Source organism: Chiloscyllium punctatum, chromosome 45, assembly GCF_047496795.1.
Source record: "Chiloscyllium punctatum isolate Juve2018m chromosome 45, sChiPun1.3, whole genome shotgun sequence".
Lineage (NCBI taxonomy): Eukaryota > Metazoa > Chordata > Chondrichthyes > Orectolobiformes > Hemiscylliidae > Chiloscyllium > Chiloscyllium punctatum.
The window spans coordinates 14,595,899-14,615,756 of NC_092783.1; the positions used below are offsets into that span (position 1 = coordinate 14,595,899).

At 39.3% G+C, this 19,858-nt stretch overlaps 2 protein-coding genes across 4 annotated transcripts in view; both read left to right on the forward strand.

The window, feature by feature from the left end:
- Positions 1 to 608: 608 nt before the first annotated feature.
- The window catches only part of LOC140467176 (bcl-2 homologous antagonist/killer-like), a 50,424-nt gene continuing 31,174 nt past the window's right edge, over positions 609 to 19,858 (forward strand). Inside the window, exons 1-2 of one of the 3 annotated variants that reach the window (XM_072563339.1) lie at positions 609 to 875; positions 13,369 to 13,497. In XM_072563339.1, the coding sequence (XP_072419440.1) occupies positions 13,404 to 13,497 (94 nt within the window). In that variant the 5' untranslated portion in view covers positions 609 to 875; positions 13,369 to 13,403. The remainder of the gene's footprint in view (positions 876 to 13,368; positions 13,498 to 19,858) is intronic. The other 2 variants (XM_072563337.1, XM_072563338.1) reach the window with 2 other exon arrangements.
- LOC140467178 (translocator protein-like) overlaps positions 13,433 to 19,858 on the forward strand; it is an 85,676-nt gene continuing 79,250 nt past the window's right edge. The window contains exon 1 of the mRNA XM_072563342.1: positions 13,433 to 13,497. The gene's annotated coding sequence lies outside the window, so the exon portion shown is untranslated. The remainder of the gene's footprint in view (positions 13,498 to 19,858) is intronic.

The following is a 19,858-nucleotide window of genomic DNA, read 5'->3' on the forward strand; positions in this document are numbered from 1 at the left end:
TTTTGTGGCGCAGTAATGTCCCTAGCGCTGGGTTAGAAGATTCGTATTAAACTCACATCTGCCCGATGTCTGAACACCCAAATTCTTAAAAAAATACTTTATCTTATAATGTTCTAGATTTGGAGAGTCGATCAAATATTATAGCGGATAAATGCAGAAATATTTACAGGGACTTTAACGAGGTGCTGAACGGCCAGTCCGTTTAATGCATCTTTTAATTGCCAAATAGTTTTGCCGTATGAAATAAGATACTAAGGAAACGACTGCAGTGCAATTGTTGGTATCGAATGTGACCAGTGTGGTTTATATGTAATATATTCATGTCATATTTGTGTTCAAGGAACATTAAATAGATGAACATTTTGGGATTTTAATAATTTTACATTGTTTTCCGATGACTATTGGTTTGTTATTGTGATTTGTGTTGCATCATGAACTGCTTTATTCATTGCTGGCTTGAAGCAGGAAGAATCTTTCCTGGTACACCAGGCTCACCCAGCCCCTGGATTCTGTGTCTGTTCTGGCGGTAGCCAATGAGGACTCCCCTGTAGTCTGGTGACCAATCACAGGTGGTCAGCAGCTGCGTGCCTGGCCTCTGGCCAATCGGCACACTTGATAGTGTTAGGTTGCGGCGAGGAGACTAGAGCGTTGGAGGTGGGGGGAAGGCCCGGTGGTGGTGGTCGTCCCGTGTCTGCCTCGGTATTGCTGTCAACTCACCATCCCGCCTCTCCATTACACGTCATTGGGCGAAAGACTCGGCTCCGAGGCGGGTGAAACCGAGCGGCAGGGGAGTTGCTCGGTCTTGGCTGACCGGCCGGTTGGCCGGTAAACGAGGAGGTAAACCAGACTTGGACAGGTACAGTCGGGTTTTTCAGGTGAATGTTCCCCCCCCGTAATGTTTAGTGATTGAACCTTCATTTCCTGTATCGCGTTGCGCAAACCGCTTTGGTCGCACTATGGTGAGGAGCAGTCTCTGAATAGTCAGTCCCCGCACCATGCAAGCCGGTTTATCTTAAAAGAGTGGCTTTGTTATTTAGGAAATCTGATCAAGCTTTATATCTGAAGGAATTGGATTGTGTTTGCACTGGCAGTGGTCACATTTTTACTCTGTCGTTGGACTTTTAATCTGATTGGTATTAATTTTTAAATGAGTTTTCGGTACGATTGTAATCCATAGACAAATTGAATACAGTTTTTCAGGGCAATCCAAATTTTATACGTCTTACTAGGGTTTTGTGTGCAGCCCGAATCAAAGAGGGGTGATAAATTAATTTCCTCGAAAGAAAGTAGTACAATGGATTTATAATACAACTGAACAGCCTTTTTTAATAGATATTTTTATTAGAAATTTAACATTTTTACAAGTTTACAAAAATAAACAAAACTCTCAAGTACAAATATTGATATACAATTAAATCTTAAATATATAATAACCAAAATTTAACAAAAGAAAAATATCGAGAAAAATAAACAAAACTCAACTAACTACTAATCTAACCTACAACTAACCAGAGTGTATATTTAAGTCTTTTACATTATTCAAATAAGAGAAAGAAAACAAAACAGCGGATAACATAGAAATTGGGTTGTGAAATACATGCTTAGAATGTGTTAACATCAAATGTAACAAAACCCATATTCGTGCAGGATTCCTCTCCCAAGGGGCCCTGGACCAGCCAGGTTCATAATCTCAATTAAATAAAAGCCCTTGTTAGGATAGCTTAAATATCTGTATTCATATAATTCAAGAAGGGCTGCCATATTTTATAAAATAATTCGGTCTTTCGGTGCACCATATTTGTAAGGAAGTCAAGGGGAATACATTCCATAATTAATCTGTGCCAATTTGAAAGTCCAGGGGGGCCCTCAGCCACCCAGTTTACCAAAATATTTTTCCTTGCCCAGAAAGAGAGAATAGAAAATAGTCTCTTCCCGTACATGTCCAGGGAGGATAAGTTCGAAAAGCCCAAAAGGAGAGATACGGGGTCCACTTTAATTTCCGTTCCTAAAATATCTGTCAGGGCACTTCCTACTTTAGTTCAGTATCTACGGATCTAATGACAGGTCCATAGACAATGTACAAGAGTGCCACCTCTATTTTACATTTGGGACACATTGGAGATGCCCCTGCCTTAAATTTTGCCAATCGATCCGGTGCTATATGGGCCCTATGAAGTATCTTCAGCTGGATAGTCTGAATTCTGTTACAGATGGTGATTCTTCTGGCATTTTCCCAAACGTCATTCCAAGTTTCTAAAGAGATTTCTCGTCCCAATTCCTGATCCCATGCTTTAAGCAGATTGTCCATGTCTCCCGATACTTCATCATGTAGTAAATGATAAATGGTACTGATGGAGGATACCCCCTTTGGTCGTAGGACTCTACATTCTCTATCTGATTTATAAAGACTATCTAATAACGTAGTCTTCTTCTATATATAGTCTCGAATTTGGAAGTATCGATAGAGGTCTCCATTAGGTAATCCGAATTTCTGATGCAGCTGTTCAAAAGACATCAAGACCCCATCCTTAAATAGGTCCCCTAGACATGAGATACCCCTGGATCTCCAGAGTTTAAAAGTGGCGTCTGTAAACCCCGGTTGGAATCCCCATGCTCCCACTATCGGCGCATAGGGGGATGTTTTATGTGAGTTGCCCTCATTTTGCCGCATTATATTCCAAGCTTTAATTGTATTTAGTATTATAGGGTTTTTACAGTAATCCATAATGATTTTCCTCTTGTCTGAAAATAAAAGGTTAATAAGTGGGCATTTTACTTGAGAAGCCTCGATGCCCAGCCAGCTTGATTGTGGGTCAGACTAGACCCAACCTGCTATGTAACTTAATAGGGAACTTAACTGATATTTCCTAAAATCTGGGAAGTCCAATCCTCCCCTTGCCTGTGGAAGTTGTAGCTTCTTCAGCTTAATGAGGGGCCGTCTATGATTCCAGATAAAGGAACCCAACCAGCCATATAATTTATGTAGTGCCAGCCTTGGCAGCATCACCGGAAGCATTCTCATAGGGTATAGAAGACGGGGCAGGACATTCATTTTAATTAGTGCTATTCTACCCAGCCAGGAAATTGGAAGGTCTCCCCATTGCTGGAAGTCCTGCCTTATCCTTTCCAGTAAATGCACAAAGTTAGCCTTGTATAACTGACCAAATACTGGGGTAATAAAAATGCCTAAATATAAGAAACCCTCCAGGGACTGCCGAAAGGGAAAATGCGATCCATCCACTAAGTGGGGTATCATAGCAAGGCCACCCATTGGCATAGCCTCCGATTTTGAGAAATTAATTTTATAGCCTGAGAATGCGCTAAATGTAATAATAACTTGGATTAAGCGAGGTACGGACATCAGAGGATTACTGAGGAATAGAAGAACATCATCTGCATACAGGGTAAGAACAGCCTTTTTAAGCCATTTTGTAGTGCTGGGCCATAAACTACAAGGTATATTGAGATCCATTCTGTAATTTGTCAAGATGCAATTTAAATTTCATGATACTGCCATCATTTCATCACACTAACATCTTCCACTTTGTAGAATCCCTACATTGTGGAAACAGGCCCTTTGGTCCAACAAGTCCATGCAGACCCCCAAAGAGGTCCACGCAGACCATGATGGCTCACTGGTTAGTATTGCTGCTTCACAGTGTCAGGGACCAGGATTCGATTCCTGCCTCCGGCAACTGTCTGTGTGGAGTTTGCACATTCTCCCCACGTCTGTGTGAGTTTTCTCCAGGTGCTCCAGTTTCCTCCCATAATCCAAAAGTGTGCAGGTTATGTGAATTGGCTGTGCTAAATTGCACATTGTGTTCAGGGATGTGTAAGTTAGGTGCATTAGTCAGGAGTAAATATAGAGGGGGGGAGGGAGGGATGGGTCTGGGTGGGTTACTCTTTGGAGGGTCGGTGTGGACTTGTTGGGCCGAACGGCTTGTTTCCATATTGTAGGAATTCTATGATACCCTAATACTCCACATTTCCCCTGACTAATGCATCGAACTTACACATCCCTGAACACTATGGGGAATTTAGCTTGGCCAATTCACCTAACCAGCACATTTTTGGACTGTAGCAGGGAAGCACAGCATCTGGAGGAAACCCACTCAGACACAGGGAGAATGTTCAACCTCCACATACAGTCGCTGTCCTGAGGCTGGAATTGAATATGGGTCCCTGGTGCTGTGAGGCAGCAGTGCTAACCACTGAGCCCCCGTGATGCCCTCTTCTGTAAATTTCAGCTCCCCTGAATCCATAGCTCTTGTCTGTTGCCACAGTAACCAACGTGGATTCCAGTTACATGTTCAATTTTTGTCTTTAGTGTTATTCCCCTCTTCATCAGCAACATGCCTTTAAAATTTGCTTTTGTCTACAATACGAGCTCTTCCTTACTTGTCATAAATTATGGCTTTCAGTTGTCTCAACCACCCTCTCTAAGTCACTTTCTCTCTCTGATTTTTTTTATACATCTTAAAAGTCCTTTTTGAAATTTTTTTATTCTACCTAGACTTCTATGACTATTCCAACCTCTCTTACCATAGGCTAGTCCCTAAAAGTTGTTTATCTGGCCAAGGTAAGTGGGACAGTTTATGCCTTTAAAATTAATACACATTGGTGTACATATAGACTCAAATTAAATCCTTGCTTTCCACTTCCATGCAGACACTGCATTATCACAAACATACTGCTTCAGCAGGGTTAATGAGTGCTGATTGAAATGAGTATTTGTCGTTTCTTTTTGTTACTATGGCTGTGGAAGCATTTGCAGTGTGATGCACACTATCCATCCATGCAGTAGCTTCAGCTTATGCACTGGTTATGATGTCACCAGGAATATACCTCACCAGGCAAAAGGTTACTATGTTAGTAGTAGTCTGCAGATATTAAAGGTCTCAACTTGAGCTGTTTGTGGTGTTCCACTTAGGTGAGTGGTCACTTGTTCCTTGCTTGGCCTAGCCTCAAGTGGCTAAAGATTGAATCTGCACAATCTGAAGGTTGAATTGTGGATCTTAACCACTGTGGTCATTGTTGCAGTTGGTAGTTCCTGCAGTCAGCCAGGATGTGGTTCATTGCAAGATTAGTTTTGGTTTTCCAGGTGTGGAGTGTGCTCTGTTGGTAATTATAGGATATTTGACAGATACGTGGATTTTCTTTGAAATCCTTTACCAATAGTTCAGCTTTGCTAGTTATCATCTAGTGTTTTTGAGGAAGATACCTACAGGGAAGACATCAGAAGTTTTAATGTTTGCTCGTACTGTAAGCCAATTAAACTTTTGGTTTTGAAGTTTAAGACAATTATCTCGCTCTTCTTAGAGATGGATATCAACTTTTTTAATGGCACATCCTCAGTCAGGTTAAGTCAACTTGGGGCAGTGAAGCAGTGCATAGTGATGACTGTGCTGCTCAAGGTGGTACCTGCCAATTTCTGAGTTTAACCCTCAGTCATAGAGCATGGAAACAGACCCTTTGGTGCAACTCCTCCATGCCAACCTAATCTAGTCCCATTTGCCAGCACTTGGCCCATATCCCTCCAAACCTTTCTTATTCATCTACCCATCCAGATGCCTTTTAAATGTTGCAGTTGTACCAGCCTGTTGCATTTCCTCTGACAGGTCATTCCACACATGTACCACCCTCTGCGTGAAAAAGTTGGCCCTGAGGTCCCTTTTATATCTTTACCCCTCACCTAAATCTATGTCCTCTACTTTTAGACTCCCCACCCCAGGGAAAATACTTTGTTTATCCTATCAATGCCCTTCATGAATTTATAAACCTCTGAGGTCACTCCTCAGCCTTCGATGTACCAGGGCAAACAGCACCAATCTCTTCAGCCTCTCCCTGTAGCTCAAATCCTCCAACCCTGGCAGACTCCTTGTAAATCTTTTCTGAACTCTTTCAAGTTTTACAACATCTTTCCGATAGGAAGGAGAACGGCACACAGTATTCTAACAGTGGCCTAACCAATGTCCTGTACAGCTGCAACATGACCTCCCAACTCCTATACTCAGTAGTCTGACCAATAAAGGAAAACCTACCAAACGCCGCCTTCATTATCCTATCTACCTGCGACTCTACTTTCAAGGAAATATGAACCTGCACTCCAAGGTCTCTTTGTTCAGCAACACTCCTGAGGACCTTACCATTAAGTATATAAGTCCTGCTAAGATTTGCTTTCCTAAAATGCAGCGCCTCTCATTTATCTAAATTAAACTCCATCTGCCACTCCTCAGCCCATTGGCCCAACTGATCAAGATCCCATTGTAATCCGAGGTAACCCTCTTCGCTGTCCACTATACCTCCAGTTTTGGTGTCAACTGCAAACTTACTCTTATGTTCATATCCAAATCCTTTATATAAATGATGAAAAGTAGTGGACCCAGCACCAACCTTGACTCCAGTGTTGCGGAAGTAATGCATACAGGGCAATATACCATTGAGAATTTTAGAAATGGATCATGGAATAGTGGTTGGCCACAAAAGTAGAGTTGTTCAGGTGGAAGTTTGAAACAACAATCTGGGCAGAATTTGGTTGAAGGTTTCATATTCCTAAGCAGGCTTCCAGTGAATTTAGGTCTTCAGTGAATGTTTTCTCCATTATCCTGAAATTTCCTAGCTTGAAAGACGAGGACCAAGTCTGCACATGTGAAGAACTGTAACTTTGTGGGAGGAAAGATGGCCACTGGAAGGATTAATAATGTCACCTGTACTTTTATAACTGCTTTGATCCAGGTCTTCGGTCCTTACTGTCGTACTGATTTTGGTCCCTGTCATAATGATTGAAGGGCACCTGATCCATATTTACATATTTGAGACAGCACAGTAACTGGTACTGCTATCTCAGCACCAGGGATCTGAGTTCAATTCCAGCCTTGAGTGACTTATTGTATGCAGTTTGCATATTCTGTGTTTGCAGCTTACTCTGAGTGCTGCAGTTTTCTTCCACTGTACAAGTTAGATAAATTGGCCATTCTAAATTGTCAATCATGTCCAGGGATGTGCAGGCAGGTGTAGAGGCATAGGATAGGGATCTGGGTTTGGGCCAGATTCAGAGTATCGATGCAGAATTATTAGAGTCATAGTCATACAGCATGGAAACAGATCCTTTGGTCCTCTCAGTCCATGACAACCGGCTTCCCAAAATAAACAAGTCCCATTTGCTGGCATATTCCTCCAAACCTTTGCTACTCATGTACTTATCAAAATGTCTTTTAAATGTTGTATCTGTACCTACAACCACCACTATATCTGATAGTTCATTCCACACACGAATCAGTCTGTGCGTAAAAGAAAAAAGTTGCCTGCCATGTCTTCCTTAAAACATTCTCCTTTCACTTTAAAAATATGTCCCCTTATCTTGAAATCCCCTAACCTAGGGAAAAGATACTTGCCACCTTGCCTATGCCCCTCATGATTTATAAACCTCTATCAGGTGCCCCGTCAACCACCTATGCACTGGTGGAAAAAGATCCAGCTTATTTTTATATCTCCAACCTCTGTACCCGTCGACAACCTAGTGAATATTTTCTGAACCCTCTTCAGTTTAATAAAATCCTCCTGATAGGAGAGTGATCAGAACTCTACACAGTACTGCAAAAGAAACCTCGCCAACATCCTGTACAACTTCAGCATGACATCCCAACTCCGAGAATTAAGGTCTAAACAATGAGTGCAGGTGTGCTATACACCTTTTTAACCACCCTGTATACCTGTGATGCAAATTTCAAAGAATTATGTACCTGAGCCCCTCGATCTTTCTGTTCTACAATGATATGTTGGCCCTGCCATGAATCTGTTAAGTCCTGCCTTTATTTATTTTACCAATATGCAATACATGTACTTTACATTTATCCAAATTAAACTTCATTTGCCACTCCTGTCTACTGACTCAATTGATCAAGATCTCTCAGTAGACAGTAAAGAAGGTTATTACAATACCACTAATTTTGCTGTCATCTGGAAACTTACTAACTGTATAAAAGCGATTTGGATGAGAATATAGGAGATAAACTACAAACAAAAGCGGACCGATCCCCATGGAACACTGCTGGTCACGGGCCTCCGGTTTGAAAAACAACCTTCCTCCTCCACCCTGGTGGGCCAAGTAGCCTCTTTCTGCACAATCTGGATTCTGTGACTCTATATCAATCCTTATGTATGCAAGTAACAACTTCTCAAGATTCAAGGTTAACAGTTGATTTCATTTTCATTGCATTGTTGATAAAAGCTTGCATACTGTCGTTAAAGATTTATGGAAAAGGAGTGCAAGGAAGTAATAATTGATCCTCCAAATAACTTGTAACAAAAATGTTATTTTGAGGCAGTAAAGCAAGATATAGGGGCTAAGACAGAGATAAATTGCTGCATTTGTGAATGTAAAATGGGAATAGGAGCTGGATGCTGGCTGTTTATGCATTATATTACTGTAATAGTTGCTTTAAGCATTGCAAGGCTGCAGCATTGTCTTAATTGAATAAGATGACTTGTATGCCAATCTTGATGATCAGTGCTTGATTGTCTTCAAATTTCTTAATCTCTACAGTTTTTAATATACTATCATCTTTTTACTAGCTTACAAATGCCACAATATACTTTAATAAGAGTTGTCCTCAAGATGCTTGAATTTGTAAAATATAGAAGTTAAGAATTAATATAAAAATTCTTTTAAGTCTATGCTTCTCTTCATTTTGAGTATATACTGCATTTTTTAAAACCAATGTACAGTTTCATTCCAGTGGTTACAGGAGTGTATTGTTTATATGGCTGACTATTCTAAACACTTGGAGTTGGAAGAACTGAATATTCAGTTTTGCGTGTCAAACTGTTTAAAGAAGCAATGGAGCTAGTTGCATTTAAAAGTCTTTAAAAATACACTGACCTTGTGGCAGGTAGATTAAGATGTTGAGTTAATAGATGGCAGTTCATTGGTCTGATAGTGTTCTGGATGTTGAATTATTGAATATGTTTAAGTCTGGGACAAACAAATTTTTGTTGGATATGAAGTGATTTGACAAGTGGAGTTAAGCCCAGGAACATCCATGATTCTTTGTGAACTAAGAGCTCATGTGTAGGGAGGTAACATTGGCGTTGATAGAAAATTGGCTCGCTAGCAGGAAGCAGAGAGTAGGTATAAAGTTTTTTTTTCCTAGGCTGTCATAGTCTCATGTGTGCTGCGGGTTGGTACTAGGCATCAACTCTTTACAGTTCATAGAAAGGGTTTGGATGAAGAAATCAAAGGTATGGTAATTTGATGACAAAAAATGGGCAGCAAAGTGATTTGTGAAGATGGTATAAGCAGCATACAAAGGAATATAGATTGTTTTTGGGCAAAGATCTGGAAAATGGAGTGCAGTATGGGAAAGTGTAAAATTGTCCATTTTGACAGAGTAATAAATAAGCATATTATCTTAATGGTGAGACGTTGCAGACATCTGAGATGCCGAGAGATCTAGGCATTCTCACGTATGAATCACCAAAGTGTGCAAGAATAGCAGGTAATCAGGAAAGCTAATAAAATGTTTTCCATTTCAAGGAAAATTGAATGCCACAGTAGGGCGATTATGCTTCGGTTATACAGAACATTGGTGAGACTGCATCTGTGGTATTATGTACAGTACTGGTCACTCTACTTGGGGAAGGATGTTAATGCTTTGGAAACAGTTCAGACAAGGTTTCAAAACTAATAGCTGGAATGAGTGGATTGCTTTGAGAAAAGGTTAGAAAGGTCAGGTTTGTATCCTTTTGGAGTTTAGAACAGTCAGAAGTTATTTAATTGAGACTTAGGATCCTGAAGGGAGTTAACTAGCTGCATTTTGAAAAGATGTTTTCTTTTGTGGGAATGTCATGAACGAAGGCCACAGTTTTAAAATAAGCCCATTTGAAACAGATGAGGAAATATTTTTTTGATGGTTGTGCTTATTTGAAATTCCATCCTTCAAAAGTCATAATGTGGAGGGACTGGGGTGGACAAAGTTAAAATCACATGACACCAGGTTCTAGTCTAACAGGTTTATTTGGAAGCACTAGCCTTCAGAGCACTGCTCCTTTGTCAGGCACAACCACCTGATGAAGGAACAGTGCTCTGAAAGCTAGTGCTTCCAAATAAACCTGTTGGGCAATAGATAAAAACAAGGACTGCAGATGCTGGAAACCAGAGTCAAGATTAGAGTGATGCTGGAAAAGCACAGCAGGTCAGGCAGCATCCGAGGAGCAGGAAAATCAACATTTCGGGCAAAAGCCCTTTATCAGGAATAGAGCTTTTCAGGACATGGTTGAACAGCTTCAGGGCAGAGGAAATGACCTGGGGGTTGCAGTGAGAGAGAGACTCCCTGAGATACTTGTAGAGAGAGGAGGAAAACTTCTTCAAGGCAGGCATCCTTACAAGAGGATTCGCAGTAGGGTTAAAATCAACTAAGTAAAAACAATGACTGCAGATGCTGGAAACCAGAGTCTAGATTAGAATGGTGCTGGAAAAGCAGAGCAGGTCAGGCAGCATCGGAGGAGCAGGAAAATCGACGTTTCGGGCAAAAGCCCTTCATCAGGAATATTCCTCTATTCTTGATGAAGGGCTTTTGCCCGAAACGTCAATTTTTCATACTACTTGGATGCTGTCTGACCTGCTGTGCTTTTCCAGCACCACTCTCTAATCTAGACTGTTGGACAATAACCTCATTGTGATTTTTAACTTTCTCCTTCAAAGGGCAATGGATGCAGAGTCTTTAAATATTCTTAAGGGATAATTGATTACAAGGGGATAAAAGATTATTGGGGATCCAAAGGAATGTACAGCTGAGGTTAAATGAAGGTCATTTATGATTTCACTAAATGCTGGAGCAAACTTGATTGATTGGGTGGCATAATTTTCCTTTTCATGTATTTGTATTGACAGAGCAGGTTCAACTGGCCTATTTCTTGTGTTGAATTTTGTCAGTTACCACAGCCTGTTGTCATGTCCTGTTAGAGTGGAGTCACTGGTTGTTGGATTTGCTCATGGTGATCATTAAATTAGATGGAACACCAGCACAGTATAATTTAGAAGTACTACACGTTATAATAATGAAGTAACTTTGCATTAGTTCTGACCATTGTTTGGATGGAAGTGGAGGAAATTAAAAATGTAAGCAGAATTGGCAACTTTTAATTTTAAGGACATAATTAAAGCCTTGGTTTGCAAAGTTGGCTTATTTAAAGAAAATGTGTGAAAAATCTGCTCAAGTGCAGATGTAGAAATGGGAAGCTCATACAGTTCTTGACCTGACTCTACCAGTTATGCAGATTAGATGTGGCCCTGCATCTTTGCTCTGCTCTCCTTTCCCACCTGATTACCTGGGATCCAAAATGTGCTTTGAATTTGAGCTGAAAAACTGTGGGACTAATTATCCTCGCTTGCTTTTTACATTTTCGGTTTGGGCAGGGAACCATTCACCACTGTGCTAACTTTCTTCGAGGGCAAACTTTCTGTTGTTCTGGAACCACATATGTGGATGTGTGTAAATAGGGGAGGTGACTGGCATTCTGGACAGCAGCATCATCCATGTTTGGTCCAACCTTTGATATGACTGCAGTTGGAAATTATCATGTGGAAGAATAGCCAACCCGTGTTCTACCTTTATCAAGACTGGAACAGCACTATCTATTTTATTCATTAGTTCTAATGTGAACATGCATTCTCTCCACCACCTCCATTGCTACCAATTCTGTTACTTATCTCCAATAGGTGGTTGTGAAATACTTTAAACCAATAGTGCAGTCAGTGGCATTCTAGGCACCCAGGTATTGCTATGGCTCAAATCCCACCATTAGCTGGTGAAATTTGAATCAATGAAAATCTGGTATTGCAGATAAGGGGGAGAAAGTGAGGATTGCAGATTCTGGAGATCAGAGCTGAAAATGTGTTGCTGGAAAAGCGCAGCAGGTCAGGCAGCATTCAAGGAGCAGGAGAATCGATGTTTCGGGCATAAGCCCTTCTTCCCAAAACATCGATTCTCCTGTTCCTTGGATGCTGCCTGACCTGCTGCGCTTTTCCAGCAACACATTATTCAGCTTAGTGTAATGTCAGTCTTGTAACCATGGTTGATTATTGTAAAAACCCATTTGCTTTGCTACCCTTTAGGGAAGGAAATCTGTCATCCTTACCTGCTTTGGACTGCATGTGACTCCAGACACTTGACAATGTGATTGCCTCTTACTACCTCTGCGAAAAGGCCTTTGCAACCCAGTCAGTTTAAATGGCTGATAGGATTGATTAGTAAATGCTGGCCCAGCTAGTGACACACACATTCTATGAACAATTTTTTTTTTAAAGAAGTTCACACACAGTGGTTATTAGGGAAGGGTTTTGAGGTCTTGCAGTAATGACAATCAAAGTGATGTGTAACTTGGGATAATTTGCTGATCAAGGTGAATGATGTTACAGTTTTTATATACTGCAGTGCAATTCCAAGATGCTGCTGCCAACTAAACTATAAAAGAATCTTGCTGTGCATTTGCATCTAAATTTGGCTGTCGTTCTGATTCATTACGTATTCAACATTGGAGTGACTTCTTTGAGTCATTATACTGCGATGTTCAGTTTTGTGACAGGTTGGACAACCAGAACAACCCATCTTCGCCATAATCTTTTCTCCTATTCTTAACACAATTTTCTAAGGTTGAGTGATACATTTCAGTCAAGACACATTTTTCAAGATCTGTCAAGAGCCCAGTGATACAGAATAATTGTTGATGGGAGTCACTTCATTGATTCAAATTAACGTGTTCTGACGTGTTAAGGCACACCTCTCGTGCAAATGGAATTTGATCCAGACTTTGACTCAGTAGTAAGGGACACGACCACTGAGCCTCAAGAGTCATTATATCGTTGTATAGGATTCCAATGGATGAAAAAAAAGTTTACTGTTAAGATTAAAGAGATGAGATAATCTGCTGTTAAATATGTTTACCATACTAAATTAACTCTTCTTTTTAATGCCTTTGGTAGCAGCTAATGTTTGAAAGGTCAGGATATCATGCCTGCAAAGATGCTCAAAGCATTAGACAACAGTTTATATAGCTTGTGGGATATTTTTGAGTTGTAAATAGCTAGACTTTTTTTAAAAAGGGTCAATCTTTCTAAAATACTCTTGATTTGAAATAACCTATCATCCCTGATACTGCCTGTGTGTGTGTGTGTGTGTGTGTGTGTGTGTGTGTGTGTGTGTGTGTGTGTGTGTGTGAATTTTATATCTATAATATCTCATGTGAAGATGATTTTAACTTTGTATTTTTGCTCGTAAGACCTCTTCCTTAGAGAATGGGGTAAGGGTTTTGGTGGGAGATTAACTCTTGCTCATGTTGAATGTTGATTTATAATCTTTGTGCTTGTAGATTGACTGACTGATTGCAGTCATTTGGGTTGTACCATGGCTTCAGGTGGCGGTGATGAAAACCCTTTCAAAACAAACCCAGCTAACCTGCATAAGAACCGTTGTAGGCGCCCGTCAAGACCAGTAACAGGTGAGTGCTAGTCTTTTGGTAATTAAAACAATTGTGAATCCTAAAAAATACTTCTGTTGGAAGGAAAAAGTCTGAATACCTTAATTGAAGTAAAGGAGACATGAAAAATGACATGCTTCACAAAAGTCCATGTAGTAAGCAGTTAGAACCAAATGTTCTAAATTATACTACATCTATTCTGGTCTTATGATTTTAAATATGCATGAAAAATAATGTTTTATGATATATTCTGTGTTCTGTGGGGTTTGAGATCTAACTGTTGAAGTGGCAGGTTTGTGCACTGTTCATATGTCATCCCACAGACCATTTCTGATTTGCAGAAAGTATCTGAGCATTTAGTTCCCATGTGTTCACAACAGTTTGTCTGCCTTTCTTCACCTGATAATATGCTGTTTGTTGGCTAGACTGATGCATGAAAGGTGGTAACTGCAAAGTAACAGTCGCCATTATTATCCACCCAGACAGTAAAACAGACCGTTGCATTTATAAAGGGGAGAGAAGAAACTTGCATTCTCCTGCATACCTTGTTTTCTCTCTCCCTTCTGCTCATACAAGGTCCATCCCTATTTAGCAAACAATAGTTATGAATAGTTTGGATTTACTAATTGCTTGGCCTTCCTAAGTGTATATACTCTAATCTAGAGTTTCGAACTGAGATGATATTGTTTTAAGATTCCTAGTATGGATGCACATTCTAGACAAACTGTATTAAGTGTACTTATTAAAAAAAAGTTAGGTTCATTAAAACTCATACCTTTTCTCATAGCATAGCATTAAAATTCATAAACACAACCATCTGATGAAGGAGCAGTGCTCCAAAAGCTAGTGCTTCCAAATAAACCCCTCAGGTTATAACCTGGTATTGTGTGATTTTTTTTAACTTTGTATACCCCTGTCCAACACCAGCATCTCCAAATCATAACCTCAAAGGAAGTCAAAAGAAAACTTATGCACAGATGGCTGTGGTTTTTGTCACCATCTCGTCTTAAATGGACAAGGGGATGTACAATCCGTTCAATTATCCCTTCAATGCAGCTTTAACTTTAGCTAATCTAGTTAACATTGGCCTGCTGAACCTTTGAACGTCCTTTTGACATCCATAAACATCTCAATGCTGATTTGTTATTTCATTGACTATGTACTGTGGCAAACACCTTACAACATGCTTCTGCACATGGAGATCCTTTTGGAAGACTTTATAAAAATGTCTCCAAGGGACATGTGTTACGACACAGGGTAAACCTCTCTGCAAAATTTTAAATCAGTTACACAGAAAAGATTTATCCCATGCAGTAATCTGTAAAGATTTGAGTGGCCAAGAACTAGTTAAAGTATAACAGAGAATAATTAACTAACCACTATTTACAATTTCTTGCTCTAACTATCTTTTACCTTCCCTTGTATAATACTCGTCTGATAAAATTCCCAATTAAGATTTACAAAAGAACACTTCTTATCTCAAAATCAGGCAGCTTTCGTTCTTCTATTCGGATCTTCCAGTGTTGTCTTTTCTTCTTAGGAATTTATGTGTCACAGGTTACTGATCGAAAAGTTACTTTTAGGACAGCTATTTTCAGGCAGTCTGCTTACATGCTGGGCTTGTCAGTTCTCCTGTCAACTGTTCAATTTTTCCTAGTCTTACACCATCAAGCACAGGATTGGCTTTTACGATTGTTAATATACTAAATTCAAACTAGATTGGAGTTTGATGTTTTTTTGGGGTATAATTTAAACTGGCTGAAATCAAATTTGTTTCCAGACAATGAGCTAATCGAGTTGTTTGAGCAAGTGTTACATTGTTGCCTCAGTGGGAACACTTGGTGCTGTGTCCGGTAATTCTGCTGCCTTTAACTTCTTATAGTACACCCACATCTTCATAATACATGTTAAAAGTGTCCCCTAATTTGTGTTTTGTCACGCTTCTGTAATATTTGTAGAACACCAATAACGTGTCTGCTACAATTTCTGTTGCCTTTAAGCGCACAAGATATTTAGGATATCCATGGTGACATATGCCAATAGTTTTCCTTGTTCATTCAATATGATCTATTTCTGCCTTTTTCTGGTTTGGCAAAATAGAAAGTTTGAATGTGTTTAGAAACTGTTTGTCCTTTAGCAAATGGTGTAGTGTAAGGAAAAAGCCATTTTCTTCACACTTGTTTCTATTTATGCTCATTTGGCAAATGAGTCAAAAAAAAATACCAGTACCAAGTCATTAAAGTCCCTGTGTAGTGACAAGCCTGCAGCGTCATGTACATATAATATACTATGCAGGATTAATTTCGCAACCTTTGGTCCAGTGCAATGTATGTTGCTCACCTTTTCTTGTTCTGGTTTGTGTCTCGTATTCATGAGTGGGCTTCAGCATTGAACACTCGTGAGCTTTCAACTTCAGTTTTTAAAACCAATGAGCCTAAGCCTATTTTTCACCTAATATCAGAATGACCAGGATAAACCAGGAAATTAAATGTTTTTATATCGGTGCATTTGTAGTTGGAAAGGTATTGGCTAATCTGAGATATTCTGCATTTTGAGTTATAAAAGGTAGATTCTGCCTGACTTATTAACTTGAACATTTTTTTCAAAATGTTAGTGTGCAAATAAAAAGTTTTGTGGATTGTTTGTGAATTTTCAGAAGGTGTTTGATAAGTTGCAGCATATTGAAAGTTAAGACATTGATATTAGAAACAATGTAATTCAATAAGTAGCTGGAGAACAGAAAGCCAAAATGATGTTTTGGATTGGCTTTATACGGCTGCCTTCTGAGATCTGTTTTGAGCTTTTTAGATTTATGTGCTGGCACTCGGAGGAAGCTTGGTAACAATTTGAGAGTTAACTAAAATGGGAAAGTGCTGAAAAATCCAGAAATATAGTTCTCAAAATGAACATTGAGAAAGAAATATGAAATAGTAAATTTGGAAAAGAGAATAGTGAAAAGAATTTGGTGTGGAATGATAAGAACCTTTAGATATTTTGGTATGCACTTGCAAATTCCTGGAAAGTTGGAAATTTTTTTGTGACTATATGCAATGGAAGTGATCCACTTGTACAAATTCATCATTAGTATTTTCTAAGATACTGGGAACCTCCTGTGCTGAAAACTCACTTACTTTGAGTGTCTAGCAGTTTACATAAAATAATTGAATGACATTCAAGCACTGGTGAGCAGAGGACGAAACAATTTCTTTTCTGACTTGAGGGTTGCTTGAGATTTTCTAATGGATTGCTTTATGGTTTACAGAGACTATAGTTCAATCTCAGTGACTCATTCAGACATTTGTCCTTCATGGAAGGAAATCTGCCATCCTTCTTCAGTCTGGTCGACGTATGACTCCAGGCCCACAGCAGTGTGCTTCTTGAATCTTAACTGCTCTCTGACATGGTTTAGCAAGCTTGTCTGTTAAAGCACAGTTAGGATGGGTAGCATATGCTGACCTTGGCAGCAATACTCAGATCCCATGAAAATAAATAAAAAGCTAATTTATTTAGGTGATGCAGTCAGATAATGGCAATGTCTTCTGTATTAGTATTGACTGGGAAAAGTTAGACACTCTCAGGCACAGGGTTAGAAGGTTTCATCAAAAAAGTCAGTACTATACAACTCATCATTAAATGTAACTCCACAGCACTAATTTCTTCGTCATGTAGTTTTTATTTCTAGAAAAATCTACATAAAATGCATGGAAATTAGTCCATGCTTTTCCAAAATGTTTACTAATTAGAAATTTAGTGTTAGGTTATTAAGGGTAGGTCCTGTATGACTAATTGAATTAAATTATTTTCAGGAAATTATTGTGTAGGGAATGTTTAGAACCGGAGAAGTATGTAATTTAGTCAATCACAGAATTAGGGTGTCGCTGGCTAGCTAGCATTTGTTGCCCATCCTTAATTGTCCTGAGGGCAGTTCAGAGCCAACCACATTGTTGTCAGTCTGGAGTCACATGTAGGCCAGACCAGAAGGATGGCAGTTTCCTTCTCTAAAGGGCATTTGTGACCCAGATGGGCTTTTTCCAACAATTGGCAATGGGCTCATGGTCATCATCAGATTGTTAGTATTGAAATCAAATTCCACCATCTGCCATGGTGGGATTTGAAGCTGGGTCCCCAGAACATTATCTGGGTCTCTGGATTAAGAGTCCAGCGATACTGCCACTAGGCCATTGCCTCCCTCTTAAATTGGTGAAAGACAACCGGGATAAGTCGTGACAAAACTTTTTTCAAAATAACTAACATACAAATCTTCTTAAAACTCGGTAACTAACATAAAGTCTCCTGAACTACCTTAAACACCATTACAGATTGGAGAGGCCATAACTAATAGGTTTCCACGCATATTAAGAAATCTGGAACACCTTAACCAGACAGTTGTTACCTTGTCATCTGGACTTAACGTTACCTTGCTCTCTCTCCATGGATGCTGTCTTACTGGCTATGGTCTCCAGTATTTGTTGTTTTCAGTACAGGTTCCAGCATCTGCTGTAAATTTTTTGTTTTGGATTTTAAATCTCAGATTTAAAATTTGCATTGCTCATTATGTAGGATCCACAAAATAATTTTGGCAAGTACAACAGCTCCTCAATATATGCTGTCTTAATCTAGATAATACACATTGCTTTGCATGAATTTCATTACCTTATTACCTCTCCAATCCCAGTTAGCCCATTTGTTAACCAGATTAAAGCCATTCTCTTTCTCCCTTGCCATCTCCCTGTACACCCACAGCTATCTTTCAGTCGCTGGTTAGCACCCTACTGTCACATACTTTCTTAACAGCTGCTCTATTCATGTTTATTGCTGCTGGGCTCACGTCAGCAGCAAGCACATGCTGAATAGCTCTGCACCAATTCTTTTCCATTTTATCGGGGAAATGTTTCTTGGGTTTTTCCTAGTTTTGTCATTTGGGGATGGTTTTGCTACCACCCTTCTGTTTTCTATTTTGATTTGTTTTGTGTTTCTCCTCCTTTACTACATCTTGAGTCTGACTGAAGCATGCCACCCACCCAAATGCAGCCACCAGCAAAACAAAAGCTAAGTCTACACAAACTTGATACATAAACAAATATAACCTCTTACTAATGTTAATGGATTGGTTATTCTGTGAGCAATCAAGTGAACCCAGTGGGGGAGTTGACTCCATTACATTTTTAGATTGCAATATTTTTCTATACCTTTTATGCTAGATGGACACAAAATATTTAGGTACTTTGAATCAGCATTCTTCATGTTGGAATTGAATCCCCTTTGAATGATTTAGTTTCAGACATTGCCACGCTACGTATCAAATGTTGAGGAAATCCAAATATCCACTTAAATCAGTATGAACTTGGGTACAACTGCAAAACTGAGCATTCTAGTCAAAATAGCTGATATTTACTGATCCATTTTTAATAATTGTGGCTTAATAGTGGTTTGTGCAAATGTGTCATTTTTACTATTTGCAATGAATTGTATTTGAGGATGTGCTGCATTGTGTTCAAATGGTCTATTTAGTTTTTTCTCCTCTCCATTCATTTCAACCTTGATGAAATATAATTTCCTTGGTGCTTACTAATTTCCTTTTGACAGAAATATCTGTAATTTTGAATCATCATTCATGTTGCCTAAAGGTTGTGCATGCACACAACCTCAAACATAATTGAGATTCTGCTTTTCCAAGCATATCTTGGTTGTTTGAGTGAAGTGGCAGTTTAGCTAACCATCTGCTGACCTTTGGCTCTTTAGAAAATGTGAAGGGTAGATGATATGAAAGACTTCCTTATGCAGTATTCTGTGAAAGCCCTAAGTGAAATGATACTGTTCAATTGTATTCCTTATTGATTGATGTTTTGTGGCCGAGTTGTTAGACTTCAGTGTAGGTAATGAAAAAGATTGCACTGATGTAAAGTAGAATAGTATTGGTGTGGATTTGGTGTGTTTTCTGTTTTGAAACCAAGTAGAGCTGTTCTATACCACATCTAATCATCTTGCAGTTGCCACCAAGTTTAGAAAGTAGATACTCATCAGCGTGGACTTCCTTTAGTATTATTGTGGTGGTAAGATGATTGTCAGTGAAATTCCTTTTGTGCTAATCTCTCGTGCCTTCTGATTAAGACTTGAATTGTCCATTGCATCTTAATACTGTGTACTTGACAATAACTAACCAAAGAATTGATGTTTACAGTATGTAAATGCTGTATTAGACTTTGACTTTTATGCTATTTTTTGCTATACCATCATACTTGGAGCAAATGACCGTTTTGAGAACGTCTAAACCAGAGTGGATAAGAGGGGAGCCAGTAGATGTTGTGTTTGCACTTCCAGAAAGGTTTTGACAAGGTACTTTACAAAAAGTTGTCATAGATAAGAGCCTTCGGTATTAGAG